Here is an 18765-nt window from a genome sequence, read left to right as displayed (position 1 = left end):
TCTTAGGACTTGGATTCATTTGCAATATGCCTGATAGAAGCAATCGACAGGCTCAGAGAAAAGTGGAAACTTACACAGCAGGCCCAGGCTCCCCAGTCCAGCCAACACCACCAGGTTCACGGTTATCGAAATGAAAGCAACAGCGCACCACACTTTTGACTGAGTGTTATGTCCTATGAAGAAGCACCAATTCAGAAAAACGACATGAAGCAATACAGTTTATATTGTTTCCTTTTTCCCTCACCCTCTCCATCCCCTGCCCCTTAAGTAGAGGAGTATTGGAAATCTTTTAGTGAAAAAAATTGCTTGCAAAGTCAACCAGGTCCTCATTTATGTTCAGCCAACTTCAATACATCTTTACATTCACAGCTAACCCTGAAAACACATAATTCCAAGTAAAATGTGATCATAGGACATATTTTGGATACTTTCATGGACACTCTCTCGTTTATATTTTAGCAGTGTTTTTCCCCCTCCTACCTTCCCCATCTTGCTGTTTCCTCATCCTTCCCATCTCCAGGAAATCAGCGTTGGACACTTGATGGATGTTCTTTCCTAATTTTTCTATGCTAATATTGAGATCTAATATTTAATATGATTTACAATCCATTCTCTGATGATTGATCTTTTCAGGTTTTCTCTTTAATATATTATTAGGAAATCATCTACTTCCTTTAGATTATCAAATTTATTGCCAAGAAGTTGCATAGGCTATACTCTTATGCAAATTTATTCTCTCCCCTGTTTTAGTTACATATTTAAACATAATCCTTTTTTTAAAAGATTTATTTATTTATTTATTATTTTAAAATAGAGAGAGAACATGGGGGCAGGGGGGCACAGAAGGAGAGAGAGAGAGAGAGAGAATCACAAACAGACTCCCCACCGAGTGGGGAGCCTGACATTGGGGTTGATCCCAGGACCCTGAGATCACAATCTAAGCTGAAACCAAGAGGTGGACGCTTAACTAATTGAGCCCCCCAGGTGCCCCTAACTTAATATCTGATCATTTTGCTTTCTCCATTTTTCTTTAATTTGGCTATTAGGTTCTTTTTAATGAAACCAGTCTTCAGATTAAATTTTTTTCTTCAAAACTTTTCTATTTATTGATTTAAGCTTTTAAATTTGTCAATTCTCTTAAATTCTTTCGTGATTTTTATTATACTTACATTAAGATGGGTTATTATATTCTTTCTCCTTTCATCATGAAAAATTGAGGTGATAAATTTTTCTTTCATAGTTTTAGCTGTTTCCAAAAAGAAATGTTTTCCTTTGCATTATATTCTAAATATCTGTAATTTTGTTACAGATAAATTTAGACTCTCCAACCTAGATTTTTATACCTTTATTCCCTTACCTCTTCTCTCCTAACACCAGGTTTTACTGTGACAGTTTAGTAAAATTTGTTCTAGACTATTATTAACTTTCTCTTGCAGTGTATCTATTTCATTGCAAAAATGATTTAGCACTTTCATATTATAATTTTCATTGTAGTCATTCCATTGTCAGCTATTACTTTTTGACTCACACCTAAAGTTCCCCTTACTTTGAGGTCTGATTAATTCCTTGTATGTCTGGAAATTTTCTTGAATACTTTTCTTAGATGGAGTGTATGATGACATTTTATTTTGTTAGAATGGATGAATTATATCTGTTCTGAATTCAAGATAGGTGAATGGCAGTTGTTTTTTTTCCCCTTCCATATGTATTTGGTAGTAGAAGATGTCTAATTATTCTTTATTTATTTCCTTCTTATATCTGTTCTTTTTCCTCTTTATGAACTCTTATTTACATATAGGATCACATGGATAAATTATCCAAGCCTATTATGATTTTCATTATCTCTTTAACTTTGAATAATTTCTTCTATCTGATCTTCCAGAATATCTTATTGGGCCTTAATGAACTTTGCTCTTTCTTTTAACTCATCTGCTGAAGTTATTGCTGTCAAAGTCATGTTGTTTCAATTAAAAAATTTTTGATTCCATAATTTAATGTCTGAAATAATCTTACTATGCTGGTTGTTTAATTTGGTTATCTGTCTCTTTCAGGCATTTGATTTTACTAGTAGTTACCTGTTTGGGACCTTTGTTTTTTTTCTCCTTTGGCCTCTGGGTCCCCTAAAATCAACAACTATTTTTGTTTTCCCTTAGTTTTATTTACTCTGAAGTTTGAGATCAAGATTTGGAATACTTTGAGAAGCGTCAAACCTGTGTGTAGTGGAAAGCATAGTTGTTTCTTCCACTATATGTCAATGGCATGCTAGGGGACAAGCTGTTAGTTCTATGTTCCATAAAAAGGGAGAAACCTGGTCCAGTGTCTTCTTGGATATAAAGTCTAGTACTTTCTCTGATTTAGAATTACAGAGGACCTTTTTTGCCCGTCCGTTCAGTTTATATGTGAATTGTCCGAGACCAGAAAGATAAGCAAGTCCTCGTAGGACCACATAGGAAGGTTGGTACAACTTTTCTGCTATGGAGTTCAATAATCTCAAGAGACTAGGACCTTTCCCAAGGATGAAAGAGGCCCAAATCTTCCCCTAAGCTTTTTTTTTTTTTTCCTGTGAATCTCCAGGCTCTTAACTAGCACAGAGGTAAACAAGTGCATCACCTCTTCTCTTCATTGAAACCCCATAAGAGTTTTGGACATAGACATACTTCCAATATATTTCCTATTTCTAGTTTCATTTAGGAGAGGCACTTACTAGTAGGAAATGGGAATGAAGGGCAGAATAAAATTGCATTTGGGCTGACTGAGATGTTGATTAAAAATCAGTCTGGAATTAATCTTACAGATAGATCTCATTCTTTTACCTTTTTTTTCCTAAAAATTCTAATAAAATATAAAAGGAGGATAAAGAAAGCATAGATTCAAAATAATGAGGAGAAAGGAAACCACAGAAATGCATTTTGGAAGATGGATAAGAAAAGTTACTAGTAACTTCGTGGGCCCTGGGAAAATGAACCAAAATCAGCAATGAGAAAACAGAAGAAACGTGCTGATTCTCATTTAAGAATCCCCAGAGTAGGGGCACTTGGGTGGCTCAGTTGGTTAAGCATCTGTCCTCGGTCAGGTCATGATTCCAGGTTCCTGATCAAGCCCTGCATCTGGCTCCTTGCTCATCGGGGAGTCTGCTTCTCCCTCTCCCTCTGCCCTTGCTGGTGCTCTCTCTCTTTCTCTCTCTCTCTCTCAAATAAATAAATAAAATATTTTTTTATGTTTTACTCATTTCATTTGTTTTTTTATTATGTTCAATAAGCCAACATAAATACTCTGTCTCTCAAATAAATAAGATCTTAAAAAAAAGAATCCCAAATGTTCTGTAAATTGTTGATAACCTCCTGCTTTATCATTCCAAGTGGAGGTGTGGGGGAAGCCTGAAAACTGAAAAAATACTTGAAAGTCTACATATGATTCAGATAGACTCCCCTCACCCCATATTTTCTCCCCCACTTCATACAACTGAGTTACCCTCTGTGAGATAATAGGATATATATCTATATCTGTATCTATATCTATATGTGTATCTATCTATGTGCTCTCCTTCCTGTCACAGAGCTTCTAAAACCCTGATATTTTCCTAAGTGATAAGAACACTAGGAGCATCTCTTCTTCTAATACTTGATCTTTGACCCTGCTCCTGACACAGGGATCCTCAACCCTTATAAATTCTTAAGTGATAAGAGCCCTAGGAGCATCTTTGCTCTTATTTTTTTTTTTTTTAATTTACTTATTTATTTGAGAGAGAGAGAGAATGCCCACATGCGTGGTGGGAGGGGTAGAGGGAGAGATTCTTCAAGCAGACTCCTCACTGAGGGAGGAGCCTGAGAAGGGGCTTGATCCCAGGACCCTGAAATCATGACCTGAGCTGAAACCAAGAGTCCGACGCTTCACCAACTGAGCCACCCATGTGCCCCAGGAGCATCTTTTGTTCTAATAAACTGAGTCTGAGTGGGCTTGTGGATGGATGGGCTCCTAGATGAGAGCTGGTCACAGGAAAGACCATGCCATGACAAGAAGCTTGGGATTTTCAGCCCTCTCCCATTCTCTTGAGCAGGGAAAAGGGCTGAAAATGGAGTCATTAACTCCATCAATCATGCCTATGTGATGAAACCTCCATAAAAATCCCAAAAGTATGAGGTTCAGAGAGCTTCCAGGCTGGTGCACATAACATCAGGAGGGTGACACACCCCTGCTCAGGACCCTCCCAGGCCTCATGTATCTCTTTATCTGGTTGTTTATCTCTATCCTTTATCATATCCTTTAATAAAGTGGTAAATGTTAAGAGGTTCTCTGAGTTTTATGACCTACTCGGGCAAATTAATTGTACGTGAAGAGGGGATTATAGGAAGCTTCATTTTGTAAACAAATCTGACAGAAGTTGTGGGTAATCTTTGGTCATACTTCTTGCAATTGTCATTTTAAGTAGGGTGGGAGCAGTTTTGTGAGACTGAGCCTTTACCCTGTGGAACTTGACACTATCTCCCGGTAGATAGTATTAGAACTGAGTTGAATTGTAGGACATGCAGCTGCTGTCACAGAGAATTGCTTGATGTGGGAAAACCCTCCACACATTTGATAACAGAAGTATCAGAAGTGAAGTGTTCTGTATGAATAGTAAAGGAGACTCACAGGGAAAAAACTCATGGTAGAGAAGAAATTTTTTTTATTCCTACAACAGGTGGAAACTGAGGTTTCCCTTAATACCCTCTCATAGTCATTCTGAGAGAAGACTGTCTGGGACAGAATATTGAAGGAGTAACTAACTGGCCAAAGAGGGGAAATTAAAACAAACAAACAAACAAACCTATACAAATATTGACAATTGAGTTTCTCGGTAAACCACCCAAGTGCATGAAGGCTACATATATACCCTCATATACACTGAGGTCCCACTCAATTAATTTGGTATCACACTCTTTTTTAAAAATATTTTATTTATTTATTTGACACAGAGAGAGAGCACAAGCAGGGGGAGTGGCAGGCAGAGGGAGAGGGAGAAGCAGACTCCTCGCTGAGCAGGGAGCCCGACGTGGGCTCCATCCCAGGACCCTGGGATCATGACCTGAGCCAAAGGCAGATGCTTAACCAACTGAGACACCAAGGATCCCTTGGCATAACACTTTTAAATGAGTACAGGCAACCAAATATCATCAGATATTTGAAGAAAGCTGCCAACATGAAAGACTGAGAAAAAAAATGTAAAACAGACCAAATGACTTTAGAAGAAGCAAAGATAACACAATGAGAACACTTAAAAAGTTCTGTAAATAAACTAAAACTCTCTTACATTTCTGATGGAAATGTAACAAAGGAAAACATTTTTCACAGTTTCTTATAACAAACATACCCATCTAACCCAGAATTCTACTCCTATGTATTTATCTGATAAGATTTTTTAAAATATTAAAGTAGGCTCCACACGACCCTGAAACCAAGACCTGAGCTGAGATAAGGTGTTGGACACTCAACCGACTGAACCACCCAGGTGCCCCAACCTGATAAGATTAAAAAAAAAATATGTCTACGCAAAGACTTAAACATCATAGCAGCTTTATTTACACTAGTCCCAATTTGGAAGCCACTGAAAAGTCCATCTACAGGTGAATGGATAAACATTTTGTGTATTCATACCATGGAATACTATTCAGTAATGAAAAGGAATTAACTATTGATAACATACAATATGAATTAATCTCAATAACATTATGCTTAATGAAAGAAGCCAGTCATAGAAGACTACATGCTATTTGAATCCATTTATATAAGACTTGAGAGCAGGCAGAATAGTGTAGGATAACAGAAAGTAGATCAGTGATTACCTGGGGCTAAAATTGGTGGTGGGGGTAACTGAGAGGGGAAGTTTTTTTGTATTTTGTTCTTACTTTTTGGGAACACTGATTAAGAAATTTTATTATAGAAAATGAATGCATCCAATATCCCCAAGTACATTTGTAACAACAGAGACACCGGAAGCACAGATAATAGTTGCTACGTCATAGCCTTATTCTTTCCAAAGGATAAAACGTCATGCAAAAATGGGGTGTAGAGTTTGAAAGAGAGAGAGGTGGTTAGAGAAAGCAGGTACTGTCCTTTTGATTAAAAGACACACAAAATATCTTTTTGGGGAGACAGAAATATTGTATATCTTTATTTTGGCGGTTACAGAGGTTTATATTTGTTAAGTACAACAAGCTATACACTTAAAGTGGGTGTATTCTTTTGTATTTAAATTATACTTCAATAACTTTGACTTGAAATGCAATTTTTAAAACCTTCAGAAAAGTAAGATACAATTTTGTATCTACGTTTAAGAATAGAGTGTTATATTAGAACACTTGAGAAAACAAAAAGAGTTCATTGAAAATAAAATGATACCAGGAACATGTTTGTACTAGGTAAATTAAAAGATAATTTTAAAAAATCATCCATGAGGGTGCCTGGGTGGCTCAGTCGGTTAAGCGTCTGCCTTCAGCTCAGGTCATGATCCCAGGGTTCTGGGATCGAGTCCCACATTGGGGAGGGGAGCTTCCTGCTCAGCAGGGAATCTGCTTCTCCCTCTACCCCTCCTCCCTGCTTGTAATCTCTCTCTCTCTGACAAATAAATAAAAGAATCTTAAAAAAAGAAAAGGAAAGAAAATCATCCATAAAATTGAACAGAAGGATGAAGTGCTGAAAAATGGGAGGAAATATGGAGCCCCTAGGTGGTACAGATGATTAAGCAACCTACTCTTCATTTTTGCTCAGGTAGTGATCTCAGGGTCCATCTTTTATCTTTAAAGATAATCTCTAATTGTTATGCCCCAGTGTCTCCCACATTGTTATGTCGCAGTGTCTCCCACACTGTTATGCCCCAGTGTCTCCCACAATGCCTTTCTTAACTTTCCCCTTGCCCCAGTGGCTGCATTTATTCACAGAGGGCTTACCTGCTACAGCTCTGCTCTCTGCCAACTCAGCTCTGCTCTCAACTCCCTCTTCTCTATTTTCAGTTTCACCATCCATCTCCATTTCAGGCACTTCATGATTGTCTTTAAAAAAAAAACGTAAAAGTATTAAAAAAAAAAAGTTTTCTCTCGTCTTCTATACTTTCTAATTATCCAGATATTACCAGTGTTCTTGGTCTGATTCTGTTTCTGATGATAGATATTTTAAATAGACAAACACTGGGGCGCCTGGGTGGCTCAGCTGGGTAAGTGTCGGACTCTTGATTTCGGCTCAGGTCATGATCTCAGGATGGTGAGATCAAACACCCTGTGAGGCTGTCTGCTGGGCATGGAGCCTACTTGAGATTCTCTCTCTACCTCTCCCCTCCACCGCCATGCTCACATGCTCTCTCTCTCTCCCTCCCTCTCTCATAAATAAATAAATAGTAGATAGACAAACACTGTGTGATCTTTTACAAAAATAAAATTCAAACAATCTACCCTGCTGTATACAAAAAGATAAAATTGTTTCATAAGGAAACATGTATTGGGGACTATGTAACAGAACATAAATTGCATCTCCCAGTTTATAAGCACCCTAAGTCATTTGCCTATGGATGGCAAGTATGTAATACTTCCCAGTACATACAGTGCCTTTGTCAATATTGTAGACACAGAGAAGAGGACTCTATTTGGGGGAACTGGTCCCTAAAACATTATCCACTAACCTGATGCCTCAAATTATATAACTAGAGACATGTTCCTAGAAGTGATTTTTCTTCCTCATTTGAATATAAAATACTTTGGGGTCAATTTATAAAGTAAAAATTCCACATATATATATAGAGAGAGAGAGGGCATAATTTTATAGTAAGATCAAAATGACTTAAAAACAAATACAAAGGAATAAAAATAATGTAAATAACCAAATATAAATAACAAAACATAATCCCAGGGAAGGCACAAGAAACCATGTATCCTATAGCAATACAAAAATTTCAAATAAATACAATTTTGATGTTCCCCCAAATCATCTTCCTACGGTTTCATTGTTACCCCTAACTTTCTAGGAATTGAGTTCCTGGATAAAACAGACTAGAATTATATGGCCTGGAATGATATCATATAGAGATAAGGAACCTTCAGTCTTGTTCCTTGTCAGAAAGAAGCAAATATTTACCGCATCATCACTGACTAGGATCCCAGGGTCCTGCTAATCTCATAGTATATGTCTATTTTATATCTTTCAGCAGTTAAATAAAAATCTTAGATAGTTATGTTCATGCTATCACTGTTTTTCCTTCCCATAATAGCCTGTATGTGAGATCATCCTAAAATGTCTAAAAAACGTAAGAAATGTTATTTTGGTGACACCAGAGTTCTGGATTTCCAGAGACTTAGACCACCGTGGTTTGTTTTGTTGTTTTGTTTTGTTTTCCACAAACTATGACCTTACAACTTAAATAAGACAGACAACACTAAGCTCTGGCGTAGTAACTTCACTACGGACTGGCACTCTGTAATCGAAATCTTAGGAGTCCAGGAGCCTTGAGTTGAAGGCGAAGAGAACTCACCAGCGTAAATAGTTCTCTTCTCTGATATGTCTGATCCCACATAGAGGCTCTTACCTGTTCTCTTGAGGCTGTAGCTCTCCTGGGATGTCTTCAACTGGATAGCATTTGGAAATTGGAGAGTAGCATAAGTCACTTCTTCAGGCATACTGAACAAATAAAGCACAACCCGTCACTGTGTGTGGTGCATGTCTCACTGAACTTCACAGAAGCTGCTCTGTGGCATAATGTATGCATGTGGAGACTAAGTTCAGTGATCTACCTTTGTAAAAACCAAGCAAAAATATAGTGTCAGAAAACAGAACTGATCCACTGAGAATTTCAGAATTGCTTTATTCTCACGTCCACACACATCTCTTAACCTTTCTTTTCTTAACTTCCTCCAGTAAACACCAACTTCGAGAAATGGTCCTGAGAGAAAAATGTGGGTTTTAAATATAAACATTCTTTTTTTTTTTTTAAATTTGTGGAAAATGGCAGTGATCTCTCGACTTGAGAAGGCCCTGTGAAAAAATACAAGGAAAAGTATCATTATTTCTGCATGTATAAAGTTGTTAATCAGCATGTGCCTGTGAAAATAGTGTTAAAATTGAAAACACTTAACCCACTACTAACTCCCAGAAAACCACAAGTGAGTTAGTTCTCACCAAAACATTGTTCCCTTTCTTTTTCCTTCCTATTTTTGTTAAAAGTTAAAAGAAGGGGCGCTTGGGTGGCTCAGTCGTTAAGCATCCGCCTTGGGCTCAGGTCATGATCCCAGGGTCCTGGGATTGAACCCCACATCGGGCTCCCTGCTCTGTGGGGAGCCTGCTTCTCCCTCTCCCACTCCCCCTGCTTGTGTTCCTGCTCTCGCTATCTCTCTCTCCATTAAATAAATAAATAAAATCTTAAAAAAAAAAAAAAAGAAGTTAAAAGAAGAATATTGGGGCACCTGGGTGGCACAGTCAGTTGGGCATCAGACTCTTGGTTATGGTCAGGTCACGATCTCAGTGTTGTGAGATCAAGCCCTGTGTAAGGCTCCCTGCTCAGCTGGTGTGTGTGGGGCGGTATCTGCTTGGGATTCTCTCCCTCTGCCCCTCCTCCACTCTCTCTCTCTCTAAGATAAATAAATAAATGTTAAAAAAAATAAAAAAGGAATATTAATAGATCAATACAAAATTGAAAAAGTGATACTAAGAGAAAGAGCAGAAAAAGCTACGTTTGAGCTACACTAAATAGAGATTGTCCCCCTCCCACCCCTACCCTCCACACAGAACAACCTCTGAAAAGAAGGGGGATATATTTTAGAAGTGGCAGTTCTTTATATTTAGAGTGTATCCATCAGGTTAGTATCTAAATCCTAATAACTTGAATTTGGGTTTGGAAGGTAGGGTATATATGTGTATTAACCTGTTTTATAGACTGGGGAGTTATGAAGTTCAGAGAGCTCAAGTGCTTTGGTCATAGTCCAGCAAAGATTAGTCAGTAGAGAGCATACTCTGCATCCTGAATATCTAGCATCGTGGCAAATGTATACCGCATGTTCAGTCAATAACTTTAAATGGGTAAGTTATTAACTCATTCAGAAATAATCATAGCATTGCTCCGTGAAAAGCACCTGTTAAATACTGTTATTAATGAGAACACCTTTATTGACTTTTAAGAAAGACTGGGACATTGTGCAGCAGGCACAGCATCTGGATAAAAATGGGATAAAATCACAATACTACAAATGTAGAAATCAAGGAATATTTAACATGGTGTTGAGAAAGAGAATATACTTCTTTTCAGGAAAACCGCATTCTGATATGTAAGCCTTGAAAGAATGAGAAAGACTAGACTCCTGCCAGCCATGAAGCTCAGAATTTTCAGACTTTAATTGCTCTGGAACAACAGATGTTTCTCCCATCCTCATAAATGTGCTTTTATTATAAGGAATTACCTGAAAAAAAAAATCATTCATTCTTCTAATCTTCCTTCTGAAACCTTAAGTAGTAATGTATCTCTTAAATCTTCAAGGCTCAGATTTCTTCTCACAGGTTCAGACTTTCATCCCACCCCAGTCTGATCACAATATACTTTGTCTCCATAAATATAAATGCTGTGCAGTTTATTTCATAGGTGGATTCCGCCTATTTAACTTTGAAAAATAAAATGAATATTTTTACTTGGGAGTTCAGGAACATTAACTTATTTATGTATTCATTCTTTTATTCAACAAATTAATCAAGTACTTACTATGTGCTGTTATTCCAGAGCAAATGACAGATACATTTTCTTCCTTAATGTAGTTTACATTCTACAATTCATATATTTGATTGTACATATACTTGTATGTTAATGTTTTATGCTATTTCTTCATGGATAAATAATACAATGTAAAGTAGCGATAGTGCTATGGATAGGAATAAAGCAGGGAAAAGGTAGGGTGGCAGAGGAAGGAGAGGAGTCTTTTATGTTGAACAGGGTACTCCTGGAAGGCCTCTCTGTGGAGGTGTCATTTGGCACAGAGAATAGTAACAGCAAAAATATCGTTCTACAAAAATATGCTAATTTAATACTATAATATTTACCATCTGTTTTAGTTATTGAAATCATGAGTCAGAATAATCTTTTTTTTTAAGATTTTTATTTTTATTTTTGGACAGAGAGAGAGATAGCAAGAGAGGGAACACAAGCAGGGGGGAGTGGGAGAGGGAGAAGCAAGCTTCCCGCCGAGCAGGGAGCCCAATGCAGGGCTCAATCCCAGGATCCTGGGATCATGACCTGAGCCGAAGGCAGACACTTAATGACTGAGCCACCCAGGTGCCCCCAGAATAATTTTCTATTTTTTAGTTTTTAGTTTTTCATTTTTTATTATGTTATGTTAATCACCATACATTGCATCATTAGTTTTTGATGTAGTGTTTCATGATTCATTATTTGCATATAACACCCAGTGCTCCATGCAGAACGTGCCCTCTTTAATACCCATCACCAGGCTAACCCATCCTCCCACTCCCCTCCCCTCTAGAACCCTCAGTTTGTTTTTAAGAGTCCATCGTCTCTCATGGTTCATCTCCCCCTCCGATTTCACCCCCTTCATTCTGCCCCTCCTGCTATCTTCTTCTCCCCAGAATAATTTTTTGAAGTGAATTATTTGCTCTTTCAATTTCAGAGGTTTCAGGATTTTTAAATTTATTTTTTTATTTTTTTAAAAGATTCTATTTATTTAAACAAACAAAAAGATTTTATTTATTTGACAGAGAGAGTGAGAGTGCACAATCAGCAGAGGGAGGGAGAAGCAGGCTCCCTGCTGAGCAGAGAGCCCGTTGCGGGGCTCAATTCCAGGACCCTGGGAACATGACCTGAGCCGAAGGCAGATGCTTAACCATCTGAGCCACCCGGGCACCCCGAGGATTTTTACATTTCCCCTTTCTTTCCAGTTTCATCATAATATGTTCCCTCTTTTCAGCTTCTGGGCCAAACTGGATCCCTTGCCAAATACGACCAAGGAAGGAAATATGTTAAGTACTGTGTCCTCATCTGATTTGAATAAGAACTAGTTCTTATTCAGTTCTCCACCTCTGGACCCACTGGTCTAATCCAAGTAACTTGATACACATAGACTTTCTAGGGGTGTTTCACTACCTAAAATGCTTTATCCCAAAACCTTGAATCAGAACCCCTTCATCACTGCTTATACCCACACTGACCAAATCACAAGCAAAGTACCAGCTGAAAAAATAATAACAATTCAGCAAACTAAGACAGAAACCCAAAAACTGAAAGATGTAGGAGCTGGCTAACAATACTCAGGAGAGAAGTGACAAAATATCCCAGGATGAATATTGTAACAGCTCTTGTATAATGCTAGTCCAGAATGGAGTAGGAGGACTAAGACTCAGGGAAGGATGCGTCTGAGAGGAAAGGACACACTACAGAAAATACAATACGGCAAAGAATCTAAAAATCTGGAGGATATCTTATACATAATTTAAGGAAAGAAGAAAGAATTAGATAATCAAAAGACAAAAGCAGGGGTGTCTGGGTGGCTCCGTCTTTAAGTGTCTGCCTTTGGCTCAGGTCATGATCTCAGGGTCCTGGGATCGAGACCCGCATCAGGCTCCCTGTTCAGCGGGAAGCCTGCTTCTCCCTCTCCCACTCCCCCTGCTTGTGTTCCCTCTCTCGCTGTGTCTCTCTCTGTCAAATAAATAAATAAAATCTTAAAAAAAAAAAAAGACAAAAGCAAATAACTGTAGGATAACTATGTCCAAATGTGGAGCAAATTTGGGATGACTTGAACAATGAGTGAGGCAAAATAAGAAAATTCCATTTAAACTTTATGCTGAGAATACTGAGCTTTGAGTGGCATATTGGAGATGTAGAGAGAGATTTGTAATTATTACAATGGAATTCATCATTATCCAATCGTAATGTGGTAAATAAATAAATGCATTTTTAAAATTCACTCTTAAAATCAACCAAGGGTAAAATCATGAAATATATATGGCTATGGAACATATGCACACTTCAATATTAGCAGTGTAAAAGTAAAGGATTGAATGACAGAGATTAAGAAAGAGCAAAATGAGAAGAGAAGGGTGGAGGGCAGGAGAAATAGAAGGAAGGGCGACAGCACCAATCTCCACCTCCAATGCAGTGGAGAGATTAGAGATAACACTCTCTGGTTGTTTAAATTAGAAGTAAAGGTTTATATTAAGGTGTGAGGGAAAGGAAGTGAGACAGTGGCCTTAAATCATCTATCAAAACAGGAAAGCAATAGATAATTTCTGAAGTTGATAAATCCATATGGAATAATACAAACTATTTAGCGATATAAAGATGATCATCATAAGAAATAAAAACAAAGAATTAAAAAAAAAATTGCCTCCAAGGAGCAAGACAATCATTTGAGGAGAGATGTTTTTATTGACTGATAAGCGTTTCTGAACTATTTTGTAAAATGTGTACATATATTATTTTGAAAAATGAAAATAATAATAACTGTTACTCATGTAGTATGTATTCATGGCTATTAATCAAGGCTCTCTCTCCAATTTCATAATTTGCCTTCATTCAGACCCTGTCCCAACTGATTTCTCTACTATTGACACTGCCCTCAATTTAAAACCCATTGATTAGCATATTGTACTTTCTGCAATGAAGTATGGACATAGATTTTGAATTTTATAGTTGTCTTATTTCTGTATATAGGAAGCTGTATATATTTAAATTACATTTAAATAATTAATATAGATTTGTAAATCCAATATAAATGTTATTACATAATGAATAACTTTTAAACATAAACATATTTTATTAGAAACATATCCTTAAGTGACACTACTGTGTACATTCTGATCCAACTTATCCCCTGCATCCTGCTCTCATTCTAATATTTGACATATGAGAATTATTTTAACAAAATTTAACAAAATAATTTGTGACAGAGGCAATTAAATTGAACTAGGACTTGTGGACCCAGCACAACTAGGGCTTGTGGACCATGAGCTCACTGATATAACTGGATCCGCCCATTATGGTGGCCAGATCCTGCTCTGGTCTAGGCTTTTAAGGTGGGGTAGGAACATAAACTGTGTGTTCTCCAGCCCTTCATACCTGGGGAGTATCCCCTCAGCTACTCCACAACTTGGCAGAATTCTAGTGTTGTCTCTTTATATACTCTTCTGAACAGCAGCTTTTCTTTTTTTTTCCCCGTACCCAAGGACAGAGGGATCTGTTCCCAGGCTGTCCCTCCCCACTGTGTTTGCAGCCTCAGGGGTGGGGGTTCCCTCTGTTACCATGTCTCCATCTCTCTTGCTGTTCCACTGCCATCCTATCTATCTTTGGTTGTTCAGTAGCCATTTAGTCAGCCTTCAGTTCTTCAAGAGGAATTGTTCTATTAATGGGTGTATATTCTTGTGTTCTGTGGAGGAGGTGAAATCAGCGTGTTCCTATGTCACTGTCTTGAATTGGGACCCTCCTATCAGAATGGTTTTTAAAAACAAACTGTATCAAGTCTTGATGAAAATGTGATGTATAAATGGAATTCTTTTTTTTCCAGTTTTTTTGAGATATAATTGACATATAGCACTGTATAAGTTCAAGGTGTACCGTATAATAATTTGACTTACATATATTGTGATTACCAAATAAGTTTAGTTAACATCCATCACTTCATATAGATACAAAAAATAGAAAGAAAAAATTGTTTTTTCCTTGTAATGGGAACTCTTTTTTTTTGTACTTTTTTATTTACAAAGTTTTTTTTTTTTAAGTACTAGAAATGTTCGAAATTGAAACTCCAAATACGTTTTTATAATTTTCATTTTTATTTGAGAGCGTGAGTGAGAGAGAAAGAGAGAGAGAAGGAGCAGGGGGAGGGGCAGAGGGCAAGGGAGAAGCAGACTCCCTACTGAGCAGGGAGCCAGACATGGGGCTTGATCCTGGGACTCCAGGATCATGACCTGAGCCGAAGGCAGACGCTTAACTGACTGAGCCACCCAGGCGCCCCTGTAATGAGAACTCTTAAGATTTACTCTCTTTACAACTTTCAAATATACCGTACAGCCATTTTAACCTTAGTCATAATGCTGTACATTAGATCCCTAGTATTTATTTATCTAATGGCTGCAAGTTTGTGCCTTTTGGCCACTTCATTCAATTTCTCCTTCTCTAACTCTCTGTCTCTGATAACCACAAACATGACCTCTCTCTCTCTCTTTTATATATATATATATATATATGTATATATATAATATATTTATAATAAAATAATATATATATATTTTAAGGTTCCACATATAAGTGAGATTATACATTATTTGTCTTGTCTTTCTCTGTCTGACTTATTTCACTTAGTCTAATGCCCTCAAGGTCCATCCATGTTGTCATAGATGGCAGGATTTCCTACTTTTTTTTTTATGGTTGAATAACATTCCATTGTATACACACACACACACACACACACACAATCTATCTATTCCACTGTCAATGGACACTTGGTTTGTTTCCATATTTGGGCTATTGCAAATAATGCTTCAGTGAACATGGGGGTACATATATCTTTTTGACATAGTGTTTTCCTTTCCTTTTTTTAAAATTTTTTTAAAATTTAAAAAAAATTTTTTATTAACATATAATGTATTATTTGTTTCAGGGGTACTGGTCTGTGATTCATCAGCCTTACACAATTCACAATGCTCACCATAGTACATACCTGTCCTAGTGTTTCTCACCCAGCCACTCCATCCCTTCCCCACCCCCTTCCACTCCAGCAGCCCTCAGTTTGTTTCCTGAGATTAAAAGTCTCTTATGGTTTGTCACTCTCCCTGGTTTCGTCTTGTTTCATTTTCCCCTTCCTTCCCCTATGACCCCTCTGTCTTATTTCTCAAATTCCTCATATCAGTGAGATCATATGATACTTGTCTTTCTCTGATTGACTTATTTCACTTAGCATAATACCTTCTAGTTCCATCCATGTCATTGCAAATGGCAAGATTTCAATTTTTTGATGGCTGCATAATATTCCATTGCATATATATATACCACATCTTCTTTATTCATTCATCTGTTGATGGACATCTTGGCTCTTTCCACAGTTTGGCTATTGTGGACATTGCTGCTATAAACATTGGGGTGCATGTGCCCCTTCGGATTCCTCCATTTGTATCTTTGGGGTAAATACCCAGTAGTGCAATTGCTGGATCATATGGTACCTCTATTTTCAACTTTTTGAGGAACCTCCATACTGTTTTCCAGAGTGGCTGCACCAGCTTGCATTCCCACCAACAGTGCGGGAGGGTTCCCCTTTCTCCGCATCCCTGCCAACATCTGTCATTTCCTGACTTGTTAATTTTAGCCATTCTGAGGTGGTATCTCACTGAGGTTTTTATCTGTAAGTGGAATTGCTGGATTATATGGTAGTTCTATTTTTAATTTTTTGAGGAAACTTCCAACTGTTTTTGACAGTGGCTGTACCAATTTTCAATCCTACAAACAGCGCACAAGTGTTTCCTTTTCTCCACATCCTTGTCAGCATTTATTACCTCTCATCTTTTTTTTTTTTAAAGATTTTATTTATTTATTTGAGAGAGAGAATGAGAGAGAGAGAGCATGAGAGGGGGGAGGGTCAGAGGGAGAAGCAGACTCCCTGCCCAGCAGGGAGCCCGATGTGGGACTCGATCCCGGGACTCCAGAATCATGACCTGAGCCGAAGGCAGTCGCTTAACTAACTGAGCCACCCAGGCGCCCACCTCTCATCTTTTTGATGATAGCCATTCTAACAGGCATGAGGTGATATCTCATTGTGGTTTTGATTTCCATTTCCCTAATAATTATTGATGTGCAAATGGAACTCTTATACACTGATAATGAGGATGTCAAATTATACAATGACTTCAGAAAAGTGTTTGGTAATTTCTTAAATTGTTAGGCCTACACCTACCATCTGATCAGTCACTGCACTCCTAGATATTCACCGAAGATAAATAAAAACATGCCCATAGAAAGACTTATGTACAAATGCCCATAGTAGTGTTAATTGTTATAACCAGAAATAACCTAAATAACCAACAGCAAGTGAATGGATAAACATACCCAAACAATGGGAGAGTACTCAGCAATAAAATGAATGAACTGGTGATATAAACAGCAACTTACAATAATCGCAAAGAAATTATTCTGATGAAAAGAAGCCCAACAAAAAAGTGCACATACTCTATAATTCCATTACTCAAAATTTTGGAAAATGCAAGCTAATCTATAGTGCCAGAAAAGATGTCAGTGGTTACAAGGAGATAGGGTGGCAGAGAAGGTTGAGGAGGAGAGAATACACACCGGCACAAGCAAACTTTTAAGGATACGGATGTTCCCTATTTTGAACGTGATAATGATTTCATAAGTTTATACATATGTCAAATCTTAATAAATTGTTAATTTTAAATATGTGCAATCTATTCTATATTAATTATAACTCAATAAAGCTATTATTGTCAGAACTTTTTGCAGGATATTAAATTAGTTTATTGAGAGTTACTTAAAAATCTTAAAGAAAATGAAAGATATACCACGTCCTTGGATTAGAATACTAAATATGTAAAGTGGTCAATTCTGAATTTTACTTAAAATGTGATATAATAGGCATCAAAATCATACTAAGTAGTTTACATAGTTATTGATAAAGTGCCGCAAAGTTCACTAGAAATCTTTATAGGTTTTTCACTTTTAGCTACAGAGAGTAGGTTACATTAGATCAGATCTCTCAACCAAAACAACTCTAAGAGATAGATAAAATACCAAAATAGCTGTATGGAGACTTTGAATATCAACTAATTCAGCCAGACTTTATGGGTATCAAGACAGTGCATTTAAAGGGAACACTTTATGGTAACTCTGACATTCATATTTCCATATAACTAATTCCATCTTTGCTCAGGACTAAATACCAAGCAGAAACAAATAGCTCAAAGTTTTAGATAGTCTCAATGGGCATAGAGAGATGAAACTGGAGCCCAGCAAAAAACAAGATAATCAGGATTTAAGGAGACAAAGTAACAGAAAGAAAAGGAACTACAGAGAAGTGAGTCTGATATTCTGAGCCCCTTTCCTCCTCAAAGTGTTTCTCTTTAAACTCATCATGTATAGGGCATATCGTCAAGAAGCCAAGTGAAAACAATAGCAAAGAGCCTTAGAAAATACATAGAGCTGGGGCACCTGGGTGGCTCAGTGGGTTGAGCGGCCAGCTCTTGATTTTGGCCCAGGTCATGATCTCAGGGTCATGGGATCATGCCCCGCATTGGGCTCTGCACCCGACAGGGATTCTGCTTGAGATTTTCTCCCTCCCTCTGCCCCTCCCCCCCCACTCATGCTCTCTTAAAAATAAATAAATAAATAAATCTTTAAAAAAAAAAATACCTAGTCCCCCCACCGTCTCCCCACTGTTATGGGGAGCTAAATTATCTATATTTTGTAGAGAGAACTCTATATTTGTAGGGGATGCAGGGGCCCAGGCTGGGTCCCTGTCTCTGTGTATAAATTGTACAGACCGAAAAAAAAAAATACCTAAAGCTTATTAGTCTCATAGTGTGGCAGTAACAATAAAAACAGAGTCCTGAAGCTGAAACCCATAAAGCTGACACTTTAAAAGGGGTACCTTTTGAAGTAAAATCAGAGAGATATCACTCTTTACAATGACTGAAATACAACTTAGACATCTCAATTCCTGATTAGGGCAAAATGATCCTCCCCTGTGAAAAATCTGTCAAAACAGAAAAACAGAATTAAATCCATTCTGAAGAAAGATAGCATCA

At 37.5% G+C, this 18765-nt stretch overlaps 1 protein-coding gene across 2 annotated transcripts; it reads right to left on the bottom strand.

The window, feature by feature from the left end:
• On the bottom strand, window positions 1-9194 carry LOC118519168 (uncharacterized). Of its 2 annotated transcripts, XM_078075599.1 has the most exons (4): window positions 8757-9194; window positions 8552-8643; window positions 6927-7028; window positions 1-173 (listed from the first exon to the last, which is right to left on the bottom strand). In XM_078075599.1, the coding sequence occupies exons 2-4, from the start codon at window positions 8640-8642 to the stop codon at window positions 16-18; spliced, it is 351 nt and encodes a 116-aa protein (XP_077931725.1). In that variant the 5' UTR covers window position 8643; window positions 8757-9194; the 3' UTR covers window positions 1-15. The 2 variants fall into 2 exon arrangements, with proteins under 2 accessions (XP_077931725.1, XP_077931724.1); XM_078075598.1 differs by lacking the exon at window positions 8757-9194 and having other exon boundaries at window positions 8552-8750.
• Between the last annotated feature and the right edge of the window lie 9571 nt (window positions 9195-18765).

Source organism: Halichoerus grypus, chromosome 6 (assembly GCF_964656455.1).
Source record: "Halichoerus grypus chromosome 6, mHalGry1.hap1.1, whole genome shotgun sequence".
NCBI classification, from domain to species: Eukaryota; Metazoa; Chordata; class Mammalia; order Carnivora; family Phocidae; genus Halichoerus; species Halichoerus grypus.
The sequence above is the reverse complement of the archived record's forward strand: the minus strand, read 5'-3'. Positions and strand labels throughout refer to the sequence as shown.